The sequence below is a fragment of the Apium graveolens genome, chromosome 4 (genome assembly GCF_009905375.1).
Source record: "Apium graveolens cultivar Ventura chromosome 4, ASM990537v1, whole genome shotgun sequence".
In the NCBI taxonomy this organism is placed as follows: domain Eukaryota; kingdom Viridiplantae; phylum Streptophyta; class Magnoliopsida; order Apiales; family Apiaceae; genus Apium; species Apium graveolens.
This window is the reverse complement of record NC_133650.1, coordinates 78,547,837-78,570,318: the sequence shown is the minus strand read 5'-3', so window position 1 is coordinate 78,570,318 and position 22,482 is coordinate 78,547,837. Positions and strand designations below refer to the sequence as shown.

The 22,482-nt window shown below is 37.4% G+C and overlaps 3 protein-coding genes across 3 annotated transcripts; all 3 read right to left on the bottom strand.

The window, feature by feature from the left end:
* Window positions 1-2,943: 2,943 nt before the first annotated feature.
* On the bottom strand, window positions 2,944-5,514 carry LOC141718090 (uncharacterized). Its single transcript, XM_074520453.1, has 3 exons — window positions 5,434-5,514; window positions 3,770-4,293; window positions 2,944-3,622 (listed from the first exon to the last, which is right to left on the bottom strand). The coding sequence occupies exons 2-3, from the start codon at window positions 4,241-4,243 to the stop codon at window positions 3,098-3,100; spliced, it is 999 nt and encodes a 332-aa protein (XP_074376554.1). The 5' UTR covers window positions 4,244-4,293; window positions 5,434-5,514; the 3' UTR covers window positions 2,944-3,097.
* Window positions 5,515-6,652: 1,138 nt separating this feature from the next.
* LOC141718089 (histone H2B) lies at window positions 6,653-7,299 on the bottom strand. The gene has a single exon (XM_074520452.1). The coding sequence runs from the start codon at window positions 7,212-7,214 to the stop codon at window positions 6,789-6,791; it is 426 nt and encodes a 141-aa protein (XP_074376553.1). The 5' UTR covers window positions 7,215-7,299; the 3' UTR covers window positions 6,653-6,788.
* A 1,767-nt stretch (window positions 7,300-9,066) lies between these two features.
* Window positions 9,067-9,540, bottom strand: LOC141718655 (zinc finger BED domain-containing protein RICESLEEPER 2-like). Its single transcript, XM_074521032.1, has one exon. It carries the CDS (start codon window positions 9,538-9,540, stop codon window positions 9,067-9,069), a length of 474 nt encoding a protein of 157 aa, XP_074377133.1.
* Between the last annotated feature and the right edge of the window lie 12,942 nt (window positions 9,541-22,482).

The following is a 22,482-nucleotide window of genomic DNA, read 5'->3' as shown; positions in this document are numbered from 1 at the left end:
CTCTTCGCAGATAGGAAGAAACATGCTAATATACGTCGATGACATGATCACAAAGTCAAAAGCTACCTCCGACCACGTGACAGACCTTCGAGAAACGTTCACCAATGCAAGGGCAAATAACATGCGACTGAACCCGGCAAAGTGTTCATTCGGCCTTACTGCAGGTAAATTTTTGGGATTCCTTGTTACCCAGAAAGGCATTGAGGCCGATCCAGCTCAGACAAAAGCCATCCTAGAAATGAGCAAACCAAGATCCATTAAAGACTTACAAAAACTCACAGGGTGTATAGCCGCACTTCGAAGGTTCATTCCTCAATCTTCAAAGAGATGCCTCCCGTTTTTCTCTGCAATGAAAAAAGCTTCCAGATCATCGCACTTTGAATGGAACGAAGACTGTGAAAAGAATTTCACGGAGCTAAAGATGTTTTTGACAAATCCTCCAGTTCTAACACGACCCTTAACAGGTGAACCGCTACGGATTTATCTCTCAGCTTCCGACGAAACGGTCGCGGCAGTATTGGTCCGTGTCGATGAGGAAAAAGATATTCCTGTGTACTACATCAGCCACTCACTACGAGACGCGGAAACAAGGTACCCTCAAGTCGAGAAACTCGTATACGCTCTCGTTGTCGCGAGTCGTAAGCTACGCCATTATTTTCAAGCGAGAGAAATCCATGTCCTGACCAATCTTCCTCTGAAAAGAATCCTGCACAAGCCTGACATAACAGGCAGGCTCGCAGCTTGGACCATCGAGTTAAGCCAGTTCTACATCGAGTATAAACCTCGAACGGCGATCAAGGCCCAAGTTCTCTCAGATTTCGTCGCCGAATGCCAGTTCCAGTCCAAGACGCACAAACCTGATGAGGACCAGTCTCGTCCGTGGCTTTTGTTCGTTGATGGATCCTCGACGTCCGGCTCGGGAGGAGCAGGGGTCATATTAATCAGCCCAGGAGGATTCAAAATTCAACAGGCTCTCAAGTTCGGGTTCTCCGCCACAAACAACGTGGCCGAATACGAGGCACTCATTGCCGGTCTAAAGCTCGCATCCGATCTCGAAGCAGAGGTCATTGACATATTTGGGGATTCTCAGTTGGTTTGCAAGCAGATAAGTGGCGAATTTAAGACGCATAATGAAAGGATGGCCCGATATTTAACAAGAACACAAGAGCTTCTTAGCAAATTCCCTTCATGGAAAATGTCAAACGTCGACAGGGAGGAAAACCAGTGGGCAGACTCTCTAGCCAAACTAGCCTCTTCCAGTCTCCCCACTAATCTCAGCCCAACATACGTCGACATTTTGGAAACCCCCTCTATCGATGAGATATCAGTCAATCAAATCCAGGCTAGGTTCGATTGGCGCCAACCCTTCCTTGAATACATTATCGACAACAAGTTGCCTGAGAATAAGTCCGAAGCCCGCACTCTCATGTTCAAAGCCAGGAACTACTGTGTTGTGGGTTCGGAGTTATACCGACGTGCCCTCTCTGAGCCTCTGCTCCGTTGCTTGTCTCCAGAAGAGGCTCTCCAAGCGATCGTGGAAATACATACGGGAATCTGTGGAGAACACCTAGGAGGAAAAACATTAGCCCTCAAAGTTATCCGACAAGGCCTGTTCTGGCCTACAGTCCGGAAAGATTGTGAAGATTACGTCAAGAAATGTCAAGCATGTCAGTTACACGGAAATGTAAACCGTCGACCCACGACTGAGCTGAACTCCATTCTCAGCCCATGCCCTTTTTTCCAATGGGGAATAGACATTGTGGGTCCCTTTCCAAAATCCAAAAATCAGTGCCAATACATCGTAGTCGCGGTGGATTACGCAACCAAATGGGTCGAAGCAAAGCCACTTGCTAAAATACGAGAAAAAGAGATGATAGAATTCTTTATGGAATACATCGTCTTTCGCTTTGGGATCCCCAGAATCTTAGTTTCTGATAACGGCACTCAGTTTGTAGGAAAGCGATTTGAGGAGGCTCTGCTCGAATTAAAAGTCCAGCACATCAAAGCATCTGTAGCATACCCCCAAGCAAATGGACTAGCAGAGGTAACAAATAGAACCATCCTACAAGGCCTGAAGAAAAGAATTGAAGAAATACCCCGATGTTGGGTCGACGAACTTCCGAATGTATTGTGGTCGTATAGGACAACTCCCCGAAGTGCGACGGGCGAAACTCCCTTTCGACTTGCATATGGAGTCGACGCTGTCATACCTGTCGAGATAAGTCTCAGCTCACCACGGATCGACGTATTCGATCCCGCTTTATCTCTCGTCGGACTTCGCCTTCACAATGATCTGTTAGAAGAAACAAGGGAAGAAGCCCGAATGCGGATGGTAGCCCAACAAGAAAAAACTGCAAGGTACTTCAACAAAAAAGTCAAACCCAGAGACTTCAAGGTTAACGACCTTGTCTTAAGAGATTCCGCAGCGTCACAACCCACTGTCTCAGGAAAATTCAAACCAGCTTGGGAAGGCCCTTATCAGATCTCGAGACTTGTAAGCTCGGGGACCTATGAGCTTGCTCACCTCGACGGGAAACCCATCAAAAATACTTGGAATGGAATCCACCTCAAAAAGTTCTATCAGTAATTTAATCTCAGTTGTAACTTGTTATCTTGAGGCAGTAAAATGCCATTTCAAAAACAAACCCTCGATGTAATAGGGGTCGCCACGATGTTATGATGAACAAATTTATTTAACTTGGAAAAAGCACAGACTTTTTAATTCCTTCGCTCCTTACTTAATTAAAAATAATCATTCATTTCTAAACAAGTGTTTATACAACCACTTCACGTCGACGGTCTGGTCAATAAAATCTCTCTCATAATGTAAACACTCGACTACGAAGCTAACAAACGACTTAATGTTTCAAACTCGAGACAAATAGATAGCAAAACCAGCCAATACGTAACTGCTTACATCATAGAAATAAGCTTAAACAATAGATCGCATACCTTATACTTCTTACAAATCCAGGACCACAATGTTTAATACACTTCTCAAGTTCTGGGACCCCCATGATGTTGGTATCAATAAAGCTCTTAAACACTTAAAAAATGTTCAAATACGATTACAAAAATCGCAGGGCATACCCTGCCTTCACGCGTTACCACCCTTCGATGCCAGGTCACGAAGATAATCATCAAAGGCATGACCCTCGATGGCAAAACCAGCCTCTTCCACCCGTTGAAGGCATCGTCCATAACCGTCGCCCAGAGCGCCAGCGATATCTTCAACGGCTTTCTCTACCTCTGTCTTCAGATCCGCATTTTCTTGCACGATCAACTTGTAGGAAACTTCCATTCCTTCGACCTGTCGAAGCAAGCCTTGGCGCTTCCCTTTTTCCTCTTCAAGCTCCCTTTCCACCTCGAGCAGTCGACCCTCCAGCTCCTGTATCCTCCCACTCGACACCTGCTCCGTAGCCCCCATCTCAGCAACCTTTTTAGACAGTGCGGAATTCGCCTTAGTCAAATCAGCCACCCTGTGCTCGAGTTCCGCAAAACCCACCGCAATCTTCTTCTTTTCCCCCTTCAAGGCAGCAACTTCAGCCTCGAGCTTGGAACAAGCCTCACCATCAACATCAGCCTTGTAATCCTCCAGTATATGCATAAAATCGGAAAGAAACTGCAACAAAAAAAAAAAAAAAAAAAAAAAAAAAGGAAGAAGGGGGGGACATTAAAACAGGGTCGGCAACTACGACTATAAACGACCATGACCGAACATGAAAACAAAGAAACGTGCACATTAAAAAAGAGAGGGGAATGAACGTACCCTCCCAGCCCGGCTCTTACATCGATCAACAAGGTCCTCACGCTTCCTCCCATCATAAGCAACCAAGTCCTGAGGTAAGTTAAAGAGGTTAAGTGCCCTCAAGGGCACAGTTGACCCCCCCGTCCATCGCTCCGTGGGCTGGATCTCGACCCTCACCACCTCTTTCTTCGACCGAGGGTCGACGGTCTTCCCATAAACCCTTTCCCCGGCAGTGGCCACATCTTTGTTCACACCCTCGAACCCCCGGCCTCCAACAGCCACTTCATCGTCCTCCCTCCGAAACCGCTTTCGAGGGTTGCCCTCCACACGGACAAGATCTGAAACAACCCTCTCATTATCTTCAATTACCTTGTTTCCCTGGTCATCAAGCAATTCAATTGAAACTGAATGAGGAACCCCCGACGGTCCAGCCCTGGCCGCATCAACAGGCTTCCTCGCAGCACGCTGCAATAACAACATCATTGCCTTGTCCATTCCCCCTCGAATCCCTCCGTCTAAAACTTTTTTAAGTGAGGCGCCTTCCACTACAAAGAAACAAACAAAACAATAAGTCAGCCTTCCTATATATAAACACTTACGAAATTTAAAATAAGCAAGAGCCGAAAATGACAAGTACAAAAACTAAATACGTAAGCAAAATAAGGGCAATAACAATTAATATATCCCCCTTACAGTCGTGCATCCCTAAAAATCCAGAGTCCTTCAAATCTAAGTGCGTATACCATGTCCTCGACCCATGAAACTCATCGAGGTAGACAGTATCATGCTTCTCCATGTTATTTAAATAATCAATCGTGCCCTGACTAATTTTCCCGCAAGGCTTTACAAATTCCAAGTCAGGACCCCCGACGTACAACCATTGCGAGTGATAACCAGAATTCGATGACCTAACACTAACAATCTTCATCCGTCGATGTCGGGAGTCGAAATATACTTGACCACCATAGTACCGCACACCATAAATAGAGAAAAACAATTTCAAAGTCGGTGATCGACCCTTATCACAACACAGCGCCACGAAACCACTTAACTGAGCAACAGAATTTGGAGTCAGCTGCCCTAGACCACATCCGATAGCCTCATACATCGTCAGGAAGAACGGATGCATGGGCAAACGAAGACCAAACTGAAACATTATCATCGCAACCCCATGCATCCCGAACTCGGGCATCATCCAAACCCTTTCATCTGCTGTCGGCACTCGATACCGGTAGCCGTTAGACAAGTCGATGTACTTCTCCAACTTACTCACAGGGGGGTCGACAGTGATGTAATAACTAAGATAGTTTAAACTAGGTTTGCTCTCAAATTCGATCCTACCCAATCGAAGACTTTCCTCGACCGTTCTATTCCTAAGTTCCAGGGTACGAGGACTTAAAGGTGGGGAAGGCATAGGACCTGGAGGCACCTCCCTCAAAAACTCATCGCTTCCTAAGAAATCGAAAGATCCACACTGACCTAGGTCCGGGATCTCTAAATTATCCAAGTTCAAAACAGACTCCTCGTCACCCTCTTCTAACGGTCGCTTCCCGGGATCCCGGTTGGCGGCACTATGCGACGACGACGACGAAGGAAAGTCGGCCATTATAAACCGGTAAACTATAAACACGACCGACCCGCAGATAAAAAGGAAAAGCAATAAAGAGAGAGAGTAGACGACTTACAGTGCGAGCCCAGCACGCGCTGCAATCCCCTTTTAGATACCTGGAGAGGAAGCCGAAGAGGTTAGCCCGGAAACCTGCAAAAACAAAAAAAAATCTGGAAAAATAAATTCAAAAACACACATGAGCGGATATATACCTTCAAAAAAAAAAAAAAAAAAAAAAAAAAAAGCATTACGTTTAATTCCTTTCTTTTTTCGGACACACACATTTGACTCCTATCTCGAATTAACAGTTATTTCCTATTTTTCTTTTGCTTCGTTCATTCGTTTTTTCACTAATTTTTCCCTTCATTTCATTATCCCGTCCTGCCACTAACTTTATTCAGGTATCAAGACAAAAACCTCGGAATTCAAAGCGCAAAGGTGGAGAGCACGAAAACGCAAATCTAAAGATATCGCGCAAAGCAAGGGGGGGGACTAATGTTGGACCAGGACAAGTCGGCCCAAAGGGATTATAGTTAGAATAATCACAATACATCATGTAAAGCCCAAGAAGGCCCAGATTGTAAGGATTGAGCCCATTTGGGACTTATTATAAATAAAGAACAACAACCCCATTTGAGGAGGTTGGCTAATTAAGCAAAGAAGATCATCTCCTAAAAATATAGACTAATAATAATATTATTGGTACGTCAGAAGTGCAAAGTGCAGAGAATATTGACTAGGACTCCTTTTTCATGGTGGATTCAGAGGACAAAAGAAAAGCACACACGTAGTCTGTAGCGGCTAATATCAATATAAGCAACTTGAATAATTGACATTTTGAACTTCCACCAACACGTAAGACGCTGTGAATCAATTCTTATATTGGACGGAAGCTATGCAGATGCTCAAAGAATTAAGTACCGCATGTATAATTTCAAAGTAAAATTATAGAGCAAAGATATAAACGCTAATATGAATCCTATTTTCTTCTTTTCATATGCTTGCCTAGATAAATTTATTAAGAAAGTTCGAGTACAATTAGCATATCCTACTATCTTTAGTAACACTAATGTTCTATCAATCAATATCTATGAAACGAAAACTGCTGGTTGTCGTTTATAATCCCCACAACATTAATCACTTTTATTTAGATGTAGCCTATAACAAATCTATGACAATGCTCCCAAAAACCCCAAGTTCCTCAACACACAGTAATTACATAATTTATTATGTGATCGAAAAATTTAGATGCAAGGAGACCAGATTTAATTAACAAGTTAAAATACTAACAAATATAATCTAAACATAATTTCATTGAACCAAAACACTAATTCATATCAGTAGCAGATTCATGATTGACAAACAAAATGAAAGGGGACCTATAGGCTGCTAATACTTAGAAAACATCATTGAGACATTACATCAAACAGTTTAAGAGCTGGTAAACTTGGTGACGGCCTTGGTGCCTTCGGAAACAGCGTGCTTAGCCAATTCACCAGGAAGCACAAGCCTTACAGCAGTCTGAATCTCCCGAGAAGTAATGGTAGGCTTCTTGTTGTACCGGGCAAGCTTAGAAGATTCCTGAGCCAATTTCTCGAAAATGTCGTTGATGAAGCTGTTCATGATTCCCATAGCCTTGCTGGAAATACCTATATCAGGATGAACTTGCTTGAGCACCTTGAAGATATAAATCTTGTAAGTCTCCACGCTCTTCTTGCTTTTCTTCTTCTTCTTGTCTACTGCGCCTGCGCCGGCTTCCTTGGGGAGCTTCTTGCCGGCCTTGGGCTTCTTCTCGGCCGGGGCTTTCTCGGCGACTGGCTTCTTCTCGGCCGGTTTCTTCTCTGCCTTGGGAGCCATTTGCTTTAAAATTTTGGGGAGGTTATGGAATTTGATTAATTGCGGTAGGAAAGGGGGATTTGAAATTGTGATGAGGAGGTGTTTGGGGGTGTTTTCTATTTATATTGTTTGGAAAGTTTATATGATTGGATTTCAAGGATGGACGCGGATCGGTGACATGGCAATGTCTCACACCGTTGATTTAGCGCGACTCGGGCGTTTTAACGTGTCATAAAACTGATGGCTCAGATAGTAGTAGTAATATTGTTTTTTTTAATAATAGTATTAATATTGCTAAAACTCCCTCCGTTTTCGCAAATCGGTGCAATGTTAAAATTTTGTAAAAACATTTTGTAAAATAGCCACCTCCCTCCTCCTCGCTCTTGGGCACAACACAAATGTAAGTCGGGTCAGATTGGGTTAGGTCAGTCGCCAAAATTTATTAAAATAATTTTAAAATTAATAATTTTAATTTTTATAACTAATATTCCTTCTATCTCAATTATTTATTTACATTTTCTTTTTTATAATTTTTCTTTTAATTATTTACATTTCAAAAATTTTCAAAAACAGTAAAAAAATTATAATATAAAAGTTTAAAACAAATTATTTACATAATTTTTAGAATAGTTAGAATTTAAAATGCACATCTCGATAATTTCATTGTAACATTTAGGGCTGAGCATTCGGTAATTCGGGAACCGAACCGAAATATTATTCGGTTACCGAATACCGAATAAGGGGGAAAATTTTAACTGATTCTTGAACCGAAATAATTTCGGTTATTTACCGAACCGAATTAAATATTTCGGTTAAAACCGAAAACCGAATTGAAATACCGAATTACAAAAAAAAATTGAATTTTACATAGACAGTTGATCCAAATTTTGAACTACTGGAATGTCTGAAAAATTTATGCATGCATCACTGATATGTGAACAAACTATCCTTCCAGCTCCAAATTTGCCGAATAACACGCTATACAAATTATACAAATGAAAGGAGGAGCATTAAGAACTAACAAGTCTTAATTGAATATCTTAATTAAACAAGCCAAAAAGTCTCGGTTTCAGGCATTCAGCACATGCAAGTTTGCATATTTGAATTAATTGAATCTTGCAAAACTGCAAGTCTACAACTAGCTAGCAATAAGTCTATAAAATTAACAAAATAAAGTTATGGTCCAGGCTTTCCAGTTTCCACAGGCTCCACCGCTCGAGACTTTCACAAATTCACAAAATAGAGTCAGCAACACATTGCGGATGTCTGATCACAGATCAATCAGCAAAATAAAAGACCTAAAATAGCAAAACCAGAAATTAGTGTTGGTAATGGCAAAATGCACAAATAGCTGAAATGCAGAAATTTGAAAACTAGAAAAATAAAACATAAAATTTATGCAGCTTAAGTGCAAAAAATTAAAGAAATTTGAAAACAGACAAATAAAGCAGAAAATTCATGTAGTTTAAATGCATCAAATTACAGAAAATTCATTAAATGCATACTGCAGTTCAAAACAACACAACAATACATGTTGAAATTTCTTCTAATCAGGTTCAAGTCAGTGCAGCTCTAATAATAAAATGTAAAGATAGCAGTGGACTGCAGATGGTTCCAGACTGCTCAAAAAACCAACTGCAGGTAGTAGCAGTAGGTCAGAAACACAAAAAAATAGAGCAAAAACAGGGGAACAGGGCATCCTGAATTGGCAGTTGTTGGAGAAGTTTGTCCGGCTCGAATATCCAACATGCTAATATCTACAAAATAATTTTTTAAAAAACAAATTAGTATCAAAGTTAATACCAACATAAATTATTATAATTACTCTTAATGATTATATACCTTTTTCAAGTTCTCTCATATCATCGGGCGACTACTGAACGTTGATAACTTTAGCTGTTGCACGCATCCAATCTTGAGCACATACAAGACTTTGAACCATTATAGGAGTTAAAGAACTCCTAAAATCATTAATAATTCTCCCATCCGTGCTAAAAGCCGATTCAAAAGCCACCGTTGATAGAGGAATGGCCAAAACATCCCGAGCCATTTGAGACAAAACGGGAAATCTCAATGAGTTTACCTTCCACCAACCTAATATGTCAAAATCATCAGTAAAAGTTTTCGGTTTTTCACTCAAATATTCTTCTAAATCCGAACAACCAACACTATGGAAGACCATTCCACTATACCTCTCAAATTGGAGCCTCAACCTTAAAGAAGGATGCACCGGACCATCATTTGCTTGATGCACATTCTCATTACCGCCACTAACATTATTCAATCCCATCTTAGACTTGTATTCATCAAACATTTTGGATAATGTTTCATCCAAATCATTTCCCATTTCCTCCCTACTACACTTCCATACATGTCCTTGAGCATATAGACCAAAATTTGTAACTCATGTCTTGGATCAAGTACTACGGAAATGAAAAAAAAATTGTTCATTTTTTTCAGATCTCCCCAATACTTTTCAAATTTTTCAAGCATTTTTTGTCCCATTTCATACATGTCACTATCAATGTCAAATACCCAATTTTGTAAGAAAGAATGAACCGCATATATCTCATGGAAAAAAAAGATTGGAAGTAACATAAAATGTGCCTGATACTTTCAAAGTTAGATAATAAAAAAATTTCAAGCAAGATGCAAATTTTCTAACAACAATCCAATTGTTGGTAGTAGGCCTACCATCAAATTCACCTTATTAGGTAATGAATCACACACAGAGGGGGGGTGAATGTGTTTTCTGATTTTAGGATTTTCTTGAAAGATAATGGTTGAACAAATTAAATTAAATTTTGTATAGAAAAATGTTCATGCAAAAATTAAACTTGCATAAAATAAAGAACACGGATCTTCAAAACTCACTTAATTTTTGTATTAAAAATTAAGATGCTTTGCTACAAAAATTCTAATATCTTCTAAGCTAAAGAGCCCAGCTTCTTCTCGAGAGTGTTACAAGAATTTTTATCTAATTTGTTACTTCTAACTAGACGACCAGTGTTAACTTTATAGCTCAGTTAACTGTTAGTTTATACAGTGGATAATAAACATGCTATTAGATTTTCTAAACTGTCACTTATCATTTATATTTATAGAAAATCAAATCTTCCATTTCTGGCTTAGCATATCTTTAGCATCCCGTGTTTACTTTAATCTTCCTCTGTCAGTTAATCTTTGCCATTGATCTTGCACACTCTTCAAACTGCTTTTTGTAGACTTGTCAATCCAGCTGTTGGATTGTTTGTTGATTGTTTATCTTGGATATTAAACTGATCTGCAATTCTGTACTTTGAGACTGTACTTCGAGATCTCCAGTTTGATTCATTTGAACACTTAATATCTCGATAAGTATAAAGGCTTATCGAGATCTCTGGTACTCCATAATGAGTTTGGCTTGTAGAGGTCTGCAGCTCATCGAGATCTCTAGTCTTCATAACTTCACTTGACTTGTAGATATCTCTGAATTCTCAAATGGATATAGACTTGTCGATAACTCTGAGTTCTCTAGTGAAGGAATGACTTGTCGATATCTTTTTGAGTTCTCGAGTAACTTTCCTGACTTCTCTACTTCAGGTAGATATTGCTTATTCGTTGAGTAGATATTGCTCATCCGTCGAGTAGATGTATAGCTTATCCGTCGAGTAGATATTGATCATCCGTCGAGTAGATGTTATTCATCCATCGAGTGGATATATAGCTCATCCGTCGAGTAGATATTGCTTATCCGTCGGTACTCTCTGGAGTTTGAATGATTTCTCGATAAGTCATTCTGGAGTTCTCGAATGACTTCTCTATAACATTAAATTTGTGACTTGTAGAGATCTTGACTTAGAGCATTTTTCTCCAAACAGATTTATTCAACTCCAAACTTCTTCAAAATTATTCTAAGGCATGATCTTCTTGATCTTCTTCCAGATAGAATCCTTAGGCTTGAGACTGTTTTAGGAAAAAGACTCCAGTCTGCTCCTTTGCATTTTTACATACTTTAAGTGTTACAAGTACAAAATACAAATTTAGATAACAATACAACTTATTTAGGATTGGCCCCAAACTTAACTGATTGCTAATGACATTGTCAGATTTAGTAATCTTTGATATCATCTATTATATATTACAATCTCCCCCAACTTGTTCATTATAAAATTATGCACAAGTTCTGGTTGATGATGTCAAAACTTTATCTAAATGCAAAACCCAAGACCCAATTTCCCCATCTAATCTTCTTTTGTGAGTTGCAGAATTACATTTAGATTTATTACATTGTCAGCTTCAGTAATCTTTGACATCATCTATAATATATTACAATTTCCCCCAACTTGTTCATTATGAAATTATGCACAAGTTCTGGTTGATGATGTCAAAACTTTATCTAAATGCAAAACCCAAGAACCCAATTTTCCCATCTGATCTTCTTTTGTGAGTTACAAAGTTGCATTTAGATTTATTCTTCCTTCTCCCCTTATCAAGAAAAGATTCCTTATCCCTATCAAGAGAAGAATATTATTATCTGGCAACATCCATTAGCTGTTTTGGCATTTAGATATATTCTCCCCCTTTTTGACATTATCTTCAGGATGAAAGATCCAGCTAGATGCACATTGTTCAAGCTTTTGTCAATGTTCATGTAGAACACTATCAGCAGCTTCAAGTTTTAGTGAAGTATGTAGTGATGAGTTTACCAAGTAGACCAGAATAGGAAAATCCTAAGCTCTCTGTTCTTTTGAATAAGTAGTCTTACTACTTCTCACTGCACTAGTCTCATGACTTTTAAGAGTCAGAGTTACCTCACAAGGATTGCTAAATCCAGACACTCATTCTACCTCTCCTTTTTCCAGGAAGGATCCCGCCTCTCTTATTTTCAGTTTTTCTCTCAATCTATTCTCTCATTCTCACATGAAAGGCTCAATTATTGTTTGTCCTACAGAAATGAGAGGTGGCTGAGAAGAGTTAATCTGTGATCATATGATTAGGGGAAGACCATATAGGGCTAATCATACTCATTTCACCAGAAAAATGAGTGCATAAGCATCTATGACTGGGGTCACAGTTTGACTCACAGATTGCTCTCTAGTTATGACAGTGTGTTGTCCTCCACTTGTAGTGGGAACCTCAAATTGAATTGGAGGGGATTTGACTGGGTTACTGCCATGTGCACAAGCCATAAAAATCAGAACATTCATTAAAAATGGAAACAAAGTACATTAAGATATAGATTTAACAAGTAAATCCTAATCCTAAATACTCTAGTTCAGGCTTCTTCTTCTCTGTCGCAAACCTCCTTGCCCTGTACGCTCTGGACATGGAGTTTGCAAGAGAAATGATTCTCTCATGCAGCTCCAGAGCAGCAAGTCGTTGCTGCTCAGCCACCCTGGCTCGTCTCTCCTGCTCGAGAGATACTTTCATCTCAGAAAAAAGAATACCAAGTTGATCATCCCATGAGAGTTCATCAAAGATCTCTCGTGGAAGATCAAAAGGGCTGCATACGAACCCCTTGATGCGGATTTGAAGTCCAAAAGGGTCATAATAGACCTTATCGTCAGTTAAGTTTCGAGCTGGAAGATAAACACCGTGATTGAGTGTGTGAAAAATGGGGGCAGCCATTGGAGCGAAAAGAACAATAGGTGAGTTTTGAGGCTAAAAAGTTTATTAAAAAGAGAGTGTTGATGAATGATAAAGAGGGAGGCGTTTTTAATTTATAGAGGGAGTAAAGATAGAAACCAATAGACTCTTGAATTGCCCGGATAATACGAATAATAAACACATACGCATATTAGACAGTTAGAAATGACTAGTTACTATTCTCCATGAAAGTACTCAAGAATATTAGATTACTTTAGAGAGTGACTATTCCCCATGCAAATAAGCACGTACTCCCTACACAAAAAGTAACTCCTCCTATCAGCATTCAGTCAAATAAATTAACCATTATCAGCATACTCAAAACAACACAAATAATGTACTAGTCTACTAACATTGGACTAACCTATTTCCACGTAAACAAGAAATCATATAAGCATATACATGCGTCAATAAGTCATAGAAATTAGAGACAAAGTATGTCAAAAGTATTTTTCTGAACAGAATTTATGAATTAAATTTGTTCAGTTTTTTATACTTTTGCTTCTTTTGATTTGTTATTTATTAAGTTCATATATTGAGGATGTGAAGTAATAAATATTCAGTTTACTTAGAATTTTTAAAAATTCCAAGTTCAAATTAATCGAGAAGTCTGGGTATTTATAGTGAAAGTAGATGACTTGTCGAGAACTCAAAAATAGACATTTGGAGTTGTCTATCGGGAAGTCATTTAGAGAAGTGAAGTACATGTCGAGAAGTCATTTTAAATTACTCTTATAGAGAACTCAAACTTGACTTATCAAAATGTCAAGTAAATACCCAGTTTGTCCAAAAAGCGGACTAGATCAATTCTAACTTTTATTTGAATAAATTCGAAATAAAATTAGAATAATTTTTCCAAAAGCAATTTACCAAAATAATTTATCAGTTTAAATTATTTCAGTTCTGAGTTATTGATAAGTCAAGAATTGTACTTGTAGAGAACTCTGTGAATGAACATTATTAGAGAACTCTACAAGGACTTGTCGATAAGTTATTTTAAACCTATCGAGAAGTCACTCGAAAAGTCAGTGAGTTGACTTATCGAGGACTCACTCGAGAAGTCCTAAAATGACTTGTCGAGAAGTCAATTTATACTTATCAAGAACTCAGTTTGCTAGATACTTTTGGTTATTGTGATTCTGCCTTGTGTTAATTTTACATATAAATGATGTAAATTAACAACTAAGCAGTTTACTCAGAATTTGAAAAATTCCAAGGTAATTGAATTTAAAAAACAAATATGCAGAGATTTCTGAAATATTTATAATTTATATTTCAGTTAATTTCCAATTTAATCAAATTAACTTTGATTTACTGGAGATTAATCTGCTGCAAAACATTAGCTGAGTTATTGCCTTAGGGTGAAGAATTGAGCATTCCAATTTTACCTACAAGTCTAGTAAAGTTGCTTCATCCACAGGTTTAGTAAAAATGTCAGCTAGTTATTTTTCTGTTGGTACAAAAATAAGATCAATGGTACCACTAGTAGCATGTTCTCTAATAAAATGGTACCTCACATCAATGTGCTTTGTCCTAGAATGATTAACTGGATTAGCTACTGTAGATATAGCACTAGTATTGTCACACATAATAGGAATTTTATGTAATACTAGGCCATAATCCATTAGCTAATTTCTAATCCAAAGCACTTGAGCACAACAACTTCGTGCAGCTATGTATTCAGCTTCAGATGTAGAAGTTGATACAAATTGTTGTTTTTTGCTGTACCAGGATACAAGTCTTTGTCCAAGAAATTGACAGTTTCCACTAGTACTCTTTCTGTCAACCCTGCATCCAGCAAAATCTGCATCTGTGTATCCAACAGCTTCAACCAGTTCCCTTGGGATACCATAATCCCAAGTTAGGAGTCCCCTTCAAGTATCTGAAAATCCTCTTTACAGCCATCAAATGTGATTCTTTTGGATTGGCTTGAAATCTTGCACATAGACATGTTGCAAACATGATGTCTGGTCTACTTGCTGTTAAGTAAAGCAATGATCCAATCATCCCTCTATAGCTTGAGATATCTACACTCTTGCCCTTTTTATCCTCATCCAACTTTGTTGCAGTAGACATAGGTGTAGATGCAGGTGAACAGTCAATTATTCCAAACTTTTTCAGAAGATCCTTGACATATTTAGTTTGGCTGATGAAGATACCATCACTTCTTTGGTTGACTTGGAGTCCAAGGAAGTAACTTAGTTCCCCCATCATACTCATTTCATATTCATTTTGCATAAGCTTGGAGAATCTTTGGCACAACTTTTCATTAGTAGAAACCAAGATGATATCATCCACATAGATCTGAACTAGGATCATACCTTCACCATATTTCTTGGAGAAGAGAGTCTTGTCTATGGTTCCTCTAGTAAAACCATGCTTTAATAAGAAATCTGATAGTGTATCATACCAAGCTCTAGGTTCCTGTTTTAGTCCATATAGAGCCTTGAGTAACTTATACACAAAGTTAGGAAATTTTGGATCCTCAAAGCCAGTATTGCACATAAACTTCTTCTTCTAGCTCACAATTCAGAAAGGCACTTTTGACATCCATTTGATACACTTTGAAATTTGAGTGTGCAGTAAATGTTAGAAAAATTCTTATAGCTTCAAGTCTTGCAACAGAAGCAAAAGTCTCATCATAATCAATCCCTTCTTCTTGTGAGTAGCCTTTTGCAACCAACCTTGTTTTATTTCTGGTAACTATACCATTTTCATCCATTTTGTTTCTGAACACCCATTTTGTTCCAATAATGCTTCTGTTCTTTGGTGCAGGAACTAACTTCCAGACTTTGCTTCTTTCAAACTGATTTAGCTCTTCCTGCATGGCAGATATCCAGTTAGGATCCATTAGAGCTTAATCAATTTTCTTAGGCTCCACTTGAGACAGAAAATATGCATGTAGGCACTCATTAGCTGTTGCACTTCTAGTCCTCACACCATCAGTAGGATCACCAATAATTGCTTCTCTAGAGTGACTTCTATCCTACTTTCTTGTGTGTATTTGTTGACTAGTGCCTTCATCATTTTCTTCATTATTGGTATAACTGGTGGATCATTCTTCTCTTTCTCCCCCTGAGTTTGTGCCATCAAATTCAGGTGTTTGAGATGAGCTTCCATTCCCATGATTTTCTTGCTCAGCAGACTCTTCATACATCATTTGTTGTGCATTAACTTCATCTTCTCCATCAGAATCACTATCAATGTTGATGTGATCAAATGCAAAGGCTTCAGCTTCATTGTCATCGAGGCATTCCCAGCCTAGACACTTGTCTTCATCAAAGGTTACATCTGTGCTTTCCATGATCTTCTTTTGATCAATCACATAGACTTTATAGGTTGTTCTTTCCAGTGAATATCCCAGAAAAATTGCTTCAAAGACTTTTGAGTCAAACTTTCCCACATATTCAGAGTTGTCTTTCAAAATGTAACACTTGCTTCCAAACACATGAAGATGCTTTACAGTAGGCTTTCTCTTGGATATGATTAAGTAGGGTGACTTGCCATGTGCCTTGTTAATGAGATATATGTTATATGTATAACATGCAGTGTTGACAGCCTCTTCCCAGAAATGTGTTGGCAACTTGGCATCTTACAGCATTGTTCTAGCAGCTTCAACCAATGTTCTATTCTTTCTCTCAACTACTCCATTTTGTTGAGGTGTTCTGGCAGCTGAGAACATTGAACAATGCCTACTCAATTTGTGTTTCTCTTAAGTCTACTCTCAGTTTGTGATAACTCTTCATCACTTTCAAGTTGCAAGGGATGCAATCAAACTTATCACAGAATTAGTAAGGATCATCTAAATCTGCTTCATTATATTTGTAGGTTCCTTCAGTTGGCTTACTAACACCCTTTTTACAAGGATGAGTTGGATGATTTGTAGAACTACATATTCCACACTTCTTGCCAGGAATGTCTACAACATAGTTCAGATTGTTGCTTTTGTTTTTCTCAATTCTTCCACTTCTATTTTTCTTCTTCTTACTTGCATCTTCAATCTTGGTTTCTTTGACATGAGTCTTGGCACTTTGGTTGTCCATGAGATTTTCTTTAGCCTTGGAAGATTGAATTGAATCTGTATTCTTCTTTTCATTATCCTCATCTGCAATTTCTTACTTGATAATCAATTCTTCTTCACTAATGTTTACCTCACAAGTCTTAAATACTGGTGACCCAACATTTTTCAGTATTGCTGGAACATTTTCACTCTTTGTTGCTTTTTCTCTATCACCAGTGTTTTTCTTCTTGATGTTTAAGGTGTTATAATCAAGACCAATGGAAATGTTTGTACATGGTTTGTTTTTCTCATGGTACTGACCAACCAATTCAGATGCATTCTTGAAGGACTTCAACTTTACTTCACTTTTCTCCAGTTTTTCTCTTAGCACACTCTCAATCTCATTTGCACACTTGAGCTTATTTTTCAGATAGCCATTTTCTTATTTCAAGGCTTCAAGCTCCACTATCAACAATTCAGCTTCTTGTTTTTCACTTTCAAGCTTCTCATTTAACTTTGTTAATCTGCTAACTTCTTCATTAGCAGCAACCATGCGTGTATGAATGTTAAACATTTCTGTGCTCATTTTTTCAAAAGTTTCCTTATATTGATTTTCATTTAAATCAGTGGAGGTAAGGGTTGGTACCTGTGATTTAGATGAGGATGATTCTCCTTGCTCCAAGGCCATGAGTGCATAGTTTCCAAGTTCTTCATCTTCATCATTTTCAGAATCATCCCAACTTTTACCTTCTACAATATAAGCTTTACTTTGTTGTTTCTTTAGAAGAGCTTCATATTTTGCTTCAAGTTCAAGATAAGCCTTATCTTTCTTTGCCTTCTTGGATTTCCTGCATTCTGTAGCAAAGTGACCTAGTTCATCACAGCTGAAGCACCTTATATTAGATCTATCAACAGATCCAGTTTTGTAACCACTTTTGCTATCAGAATTGTACTTCCCTTTCTGTTTCCGGCTGCTTTCTTTGTTAAAATACTGTCCTTTACTTTTGAAGTATCTTGGCTTCCTTACTCTAATGTTAGAGAATTTTCTAGCCAGATAAGCCATTGACTGATCTAGCTCATCCAGTTCTTCAAGAGTGTAGAACTCATCATTTTCCAATTCTAGTATGACTTGCTCCTGTGAATCAATTGTTCTCTGCTCACTTGTTGAGACAACTGAGGTATGAGATCTGAGTTCATCATTGGATGTTTGGCCTTCATTTACTATTAAAGTACTTGAACCATCTATAACATGTCCTTGGACAGATCTCAATGATTGCCTTTGAATCATCTCTAGTTCATAGGTTTTGAGAATTCCATATAGAACTTCCATAGTTATCCTGCTCAAGTCTTTCCCTTCCCTGATTGCTGAGATTTTCTGTTCCAAATGATCAGGAAGAGTAAGCAAAAATTTAGATTCACCTCTTTAGCTTCATAGTACTTGTCATGAAGTTGCAAGTCATTTATCAGCTTATTAAATCTTTCAAACACTTCAGTAATGCTTTTCTTGGGCTTAGCCATAAAACCCTCATACTGTGAAATCAGTATTCTTCTTTGATTAGATTTAACTTCCTCAGTTCCTTCACAGAGTATTTCAATTTTCTCCCATATTTGCTTAGTAGTGTCACAATTGACAATGTTGTTGTACATCACATTGTCAAGTGACTCAATCAATATCAATTGTAAGCTGCTGTCCAGGGAGACTTTCTCCTTTTCAAGGTCAGAATACTCATATGGATCTTTAGGAACATAATGAGTTGGTATGACCATGTCTCCACCTGTAGATTCCTCAACTCTTACCATAGGAATGAAGGGTCCATTCTTGAGAATCTGAACATATAGTGGATTGGCCATCTTGATAAATATCATCATTTTCTTTTTCCAAAGAGTGTAGTTAGCTTTGTCAAAGGTAGGGATTTTGATGCTACTGATTTTCTGTGTATTCATTCTTCTAAGATCTTGAATCTGTTTTCTTTCATATTTCCCTCTGATACCACTTGTTAGGTAATGAATCACACACAGAGGGGGGGGGTGAATGTGTTTTATGATTTTAGGCTTCTCTTGAAAGATAATGGTTGAACAAAGTAAATTAAATCTTGTATAGAAAAGTGTTCATGCAGAATTTAAACTTGCATAAAATAAAGAACACAGATCTTCAAAACTCACTTAATTTTTGTATTAAAAATTAAGATGTTTTGCTACAAAATTTCTAAGCTCTTCTAAGTTAAAGAGCTCAACTTCTTCTCGAAAGTGTTACAAGAATTTTTATCTAATTTTTACTTCTAACTAGAGGACCAGTGTTAACTTTATAGCTCAGTTAACTGCTGGTTTACACAGTGGATAATAAATATGCTATTAGATTTTCTAAACTGTCACTTGTCATTTCTATTTATAGAAAAGCAAATCTTCCATTTCTGGCTTAGCATATCTTTAGCATCCCGTGTTTACTTTAATCTTCCTCTGTCAGTTAATCTTTGCCATTGATCTTGCACACTCTTCAAGCTGCTTTTTGTAGACTTGTCAATCCAGTTGTTGGATTTTTTTTGATTGTTTATCTTGGATATTAAACTTATCTGCAATTCTGTACTTTGAGACTGTACTTCGAGATCTCCAGTTTGATTCATTTGAACACTTGATATCTCGATAAGTATAAAGGCTTATCGAGATCTCTGGTACTCCATAATGAGTTTGGCTTGTAGAGGTCTTCAGCTCATCGAGATCTCTAGTCTTCATAACTTCACTTGACTTGTAGATATCTCTGAGTTCTCGAATGGATATAGACATGTCGATAACTCTGAGTTCTCTAGTAAAGGAATGACTTGTCGATATCTTTTTGAGTTCTCGAGTAGCTTTCCTAACTTCTCTACTCCCGGTGGATATTGCTTATCCGTTGAGTAGATGTTGCTCATCCGTCGAGTAGATGTATAGCTTATCCGTTGAGTAGATATTGCTCATCCATCGAGTAGATGTTTTTCATCCATCGAGTAGATGTTTTTCATCCATCAAGTGGATATATAGCTCATCCGTCGAGTAGATATCGCTTATCCGTCGGTACTCTCTGGAGTTTGAATGACTTCTCGATAAGTCATTCTGGAGTTCTCGAATGACTTCTCTATAAAATTAAATTTGTGACTTGTAGAGATCTTGACTTAGAGCATTTTTCTCCAAACAGATTTATTTAACTCCAAGCTTCTTTAAAATTCTTCTAAGGCATGGTCTTCTTGATCTTCTTCCAGATGGAATCCTTAGGCTTGAGACTGTTTTAGGAAAAAGACTCCAGTCTGCTCCTTTGCATTTTTACAGACTTTAAGTGTTACAAGTACAAAATATAAATTTAGATAACAATACAACTTACTTAGGATTGTCCCCAAGCTTAACTGATTGCTAATGACATTGTCAGCTTCAGTAATCTTTGACATCATCTATTATATATTACACACCTTTTATCCCTTTTTTCTTTAACTTGAGACCTTTTTTGTACATTAAATCTTGCTCATCATATCTATAAAAAAGCTTTTTCATATTTTTCGGCCACTTCCAACATTTCATAGGTTGAATTCCACCTAGTAGGCACATCTAGAATCAACTCTTTTGTGCACTCAATATTTTCAAAGTCTCCACATTTTTCAAACCTTATAGTTCTTTGGACCGAATGCCTCACATACTTGACCGCATTTCTTACTTTATTAATAGACTCATTGTACACTAGCAAGCCATCTTGAACAATCAAGTTTAAGATATGAGCAACGCATCTCATATGAATATTTTCGCTACCTAAAATTGAGGTAGGCCAAGTAAACATTTTTTCCTTCAATTTCACCATTGCAACATCATTAGAACTAGCATTGTCAACCATGCAACTTAACACTCTAGTGATTTCCCAATCCCTTAAACACATCTCAATTGCCATCACAATTGATTCACCTCAATGACTATAAATTGGACAAAAATTTAGTATTCATTTTTGCATCGTCCAATTTTTATCAATAAATGACCCTTCAAACACATATAATTGATTCTTTGATTGGATGTCCATGTGTCCGTTGTTAGACAAATACGTTGAGTTGGCTCACACAATACACTCATTAAGCCATCTCTCCTACTAACATACCTGGTAAAACAATCACGGGCAACCTTGAATCTAGAAGGAATACGAAACATCGGACAACAACCATGCATAAAAGCTTGAAAACCCATGTTATCCCCAAACTTAAATGGCAACCCATCAATGATTATCATTTTAGTATACAATTCACTGCATAAATCCTTGTCATATGTCCAATTTGTATAGAAGCACCACCATCTGTACTACTTTGAAATGAAATTTTAGCTTGATTAGAGGGAAGATTATATACCTTGCAAATTCTCAAGTGGGCAGATAAACCACTTGTACCATTTCCTGTATTCCCGCAATAATCTTTGCCACAATACTTATACCTTGCTCTTTGTTGACCTTCTTCATTCTTAAATTTGTCAAAATGCTTCCACACATCACTTCTGAGTATCATTTGTTTACGTTTTCTACTACTTGTAGTCGCATCCTCTGTCGGAGGTTCAATACTTGCACCAATTCCAAGGGGGTCACTTCTTCCTCCTTCCATTTTCCTGCATAAACCACAAATTGAATTAAGAAACAAAAACTTATTACTTGAATCATCAGTTAATTAAAAAAAAATTATTACCTCTTTAGAGAGTAGAAGTGATGAATACTGAATAGAACAGAAGTACATAACAAGAAAAAGACCGAAGAAGAAAATAAAAAGTTGGATACTTAATAGATTCATCGGATTTTAACTCACAAGCCACAAAGTCATAATTGATCTGAAAAAAGACCTAGGTTAGCAAAATAGGAAAAGTAATAAAATATTATACATATTATATATATTAATATATATATTAAATATATTTTGGTAATTTTGGTAATTCGGTTATTTCTGTAAAAAAAACAAAATACCCGAAATACTGAATAACACAAAATATCATAACTGAATAAAAAAATGAATTATTTCGGTACGGTTACCGAACTGAATTATTTTGGTAATTTCGGTTCGATATTCGGTTAACCGAACCGAATGCTCAGCCCTAGTAATATTAATAAAAGTTGTCCACGAATAAATAAGGGGTGTGTAGATATCAGTTATCTATAAATTTTATTCAAAAAAATTATACTTTTATTCGAAAATATATTCAATTATAAAATAAATTTGAAAGAAATATGATATTAGAAAAAATTGATGATATAATTATTTAAACTATCAGAGTTTATTGATCAACATTTGATATCAGTATTTGAAAGTGATGACATCATCAGCATTTACCATCGGTATTTGCTGATCGGCTTTTGTCATCAGGATTTATTCATATCAGTATATGTCAAGCTGAAAACTAGGAGAATTTCAAAGAAGGAAATATTTGCAGAATATTTTTCAGTGTAAGATTTTACTTATTATAGTAATCAATAGATGGATATGTTATAGGATTCCATATTGTATTGTAATTGGATTCCTTATTGATTGTGTAACTGTGCATTATATAAGCACATTATATAAGCACATATTAGGTTTACACTTTATGAGTTACGAATTATTATATCATTCATATAACCCAGCAGCTCTCAAGGATAATTGTTCATCCTTTGAGAGAGTATCGTAAACAGTTTTTATA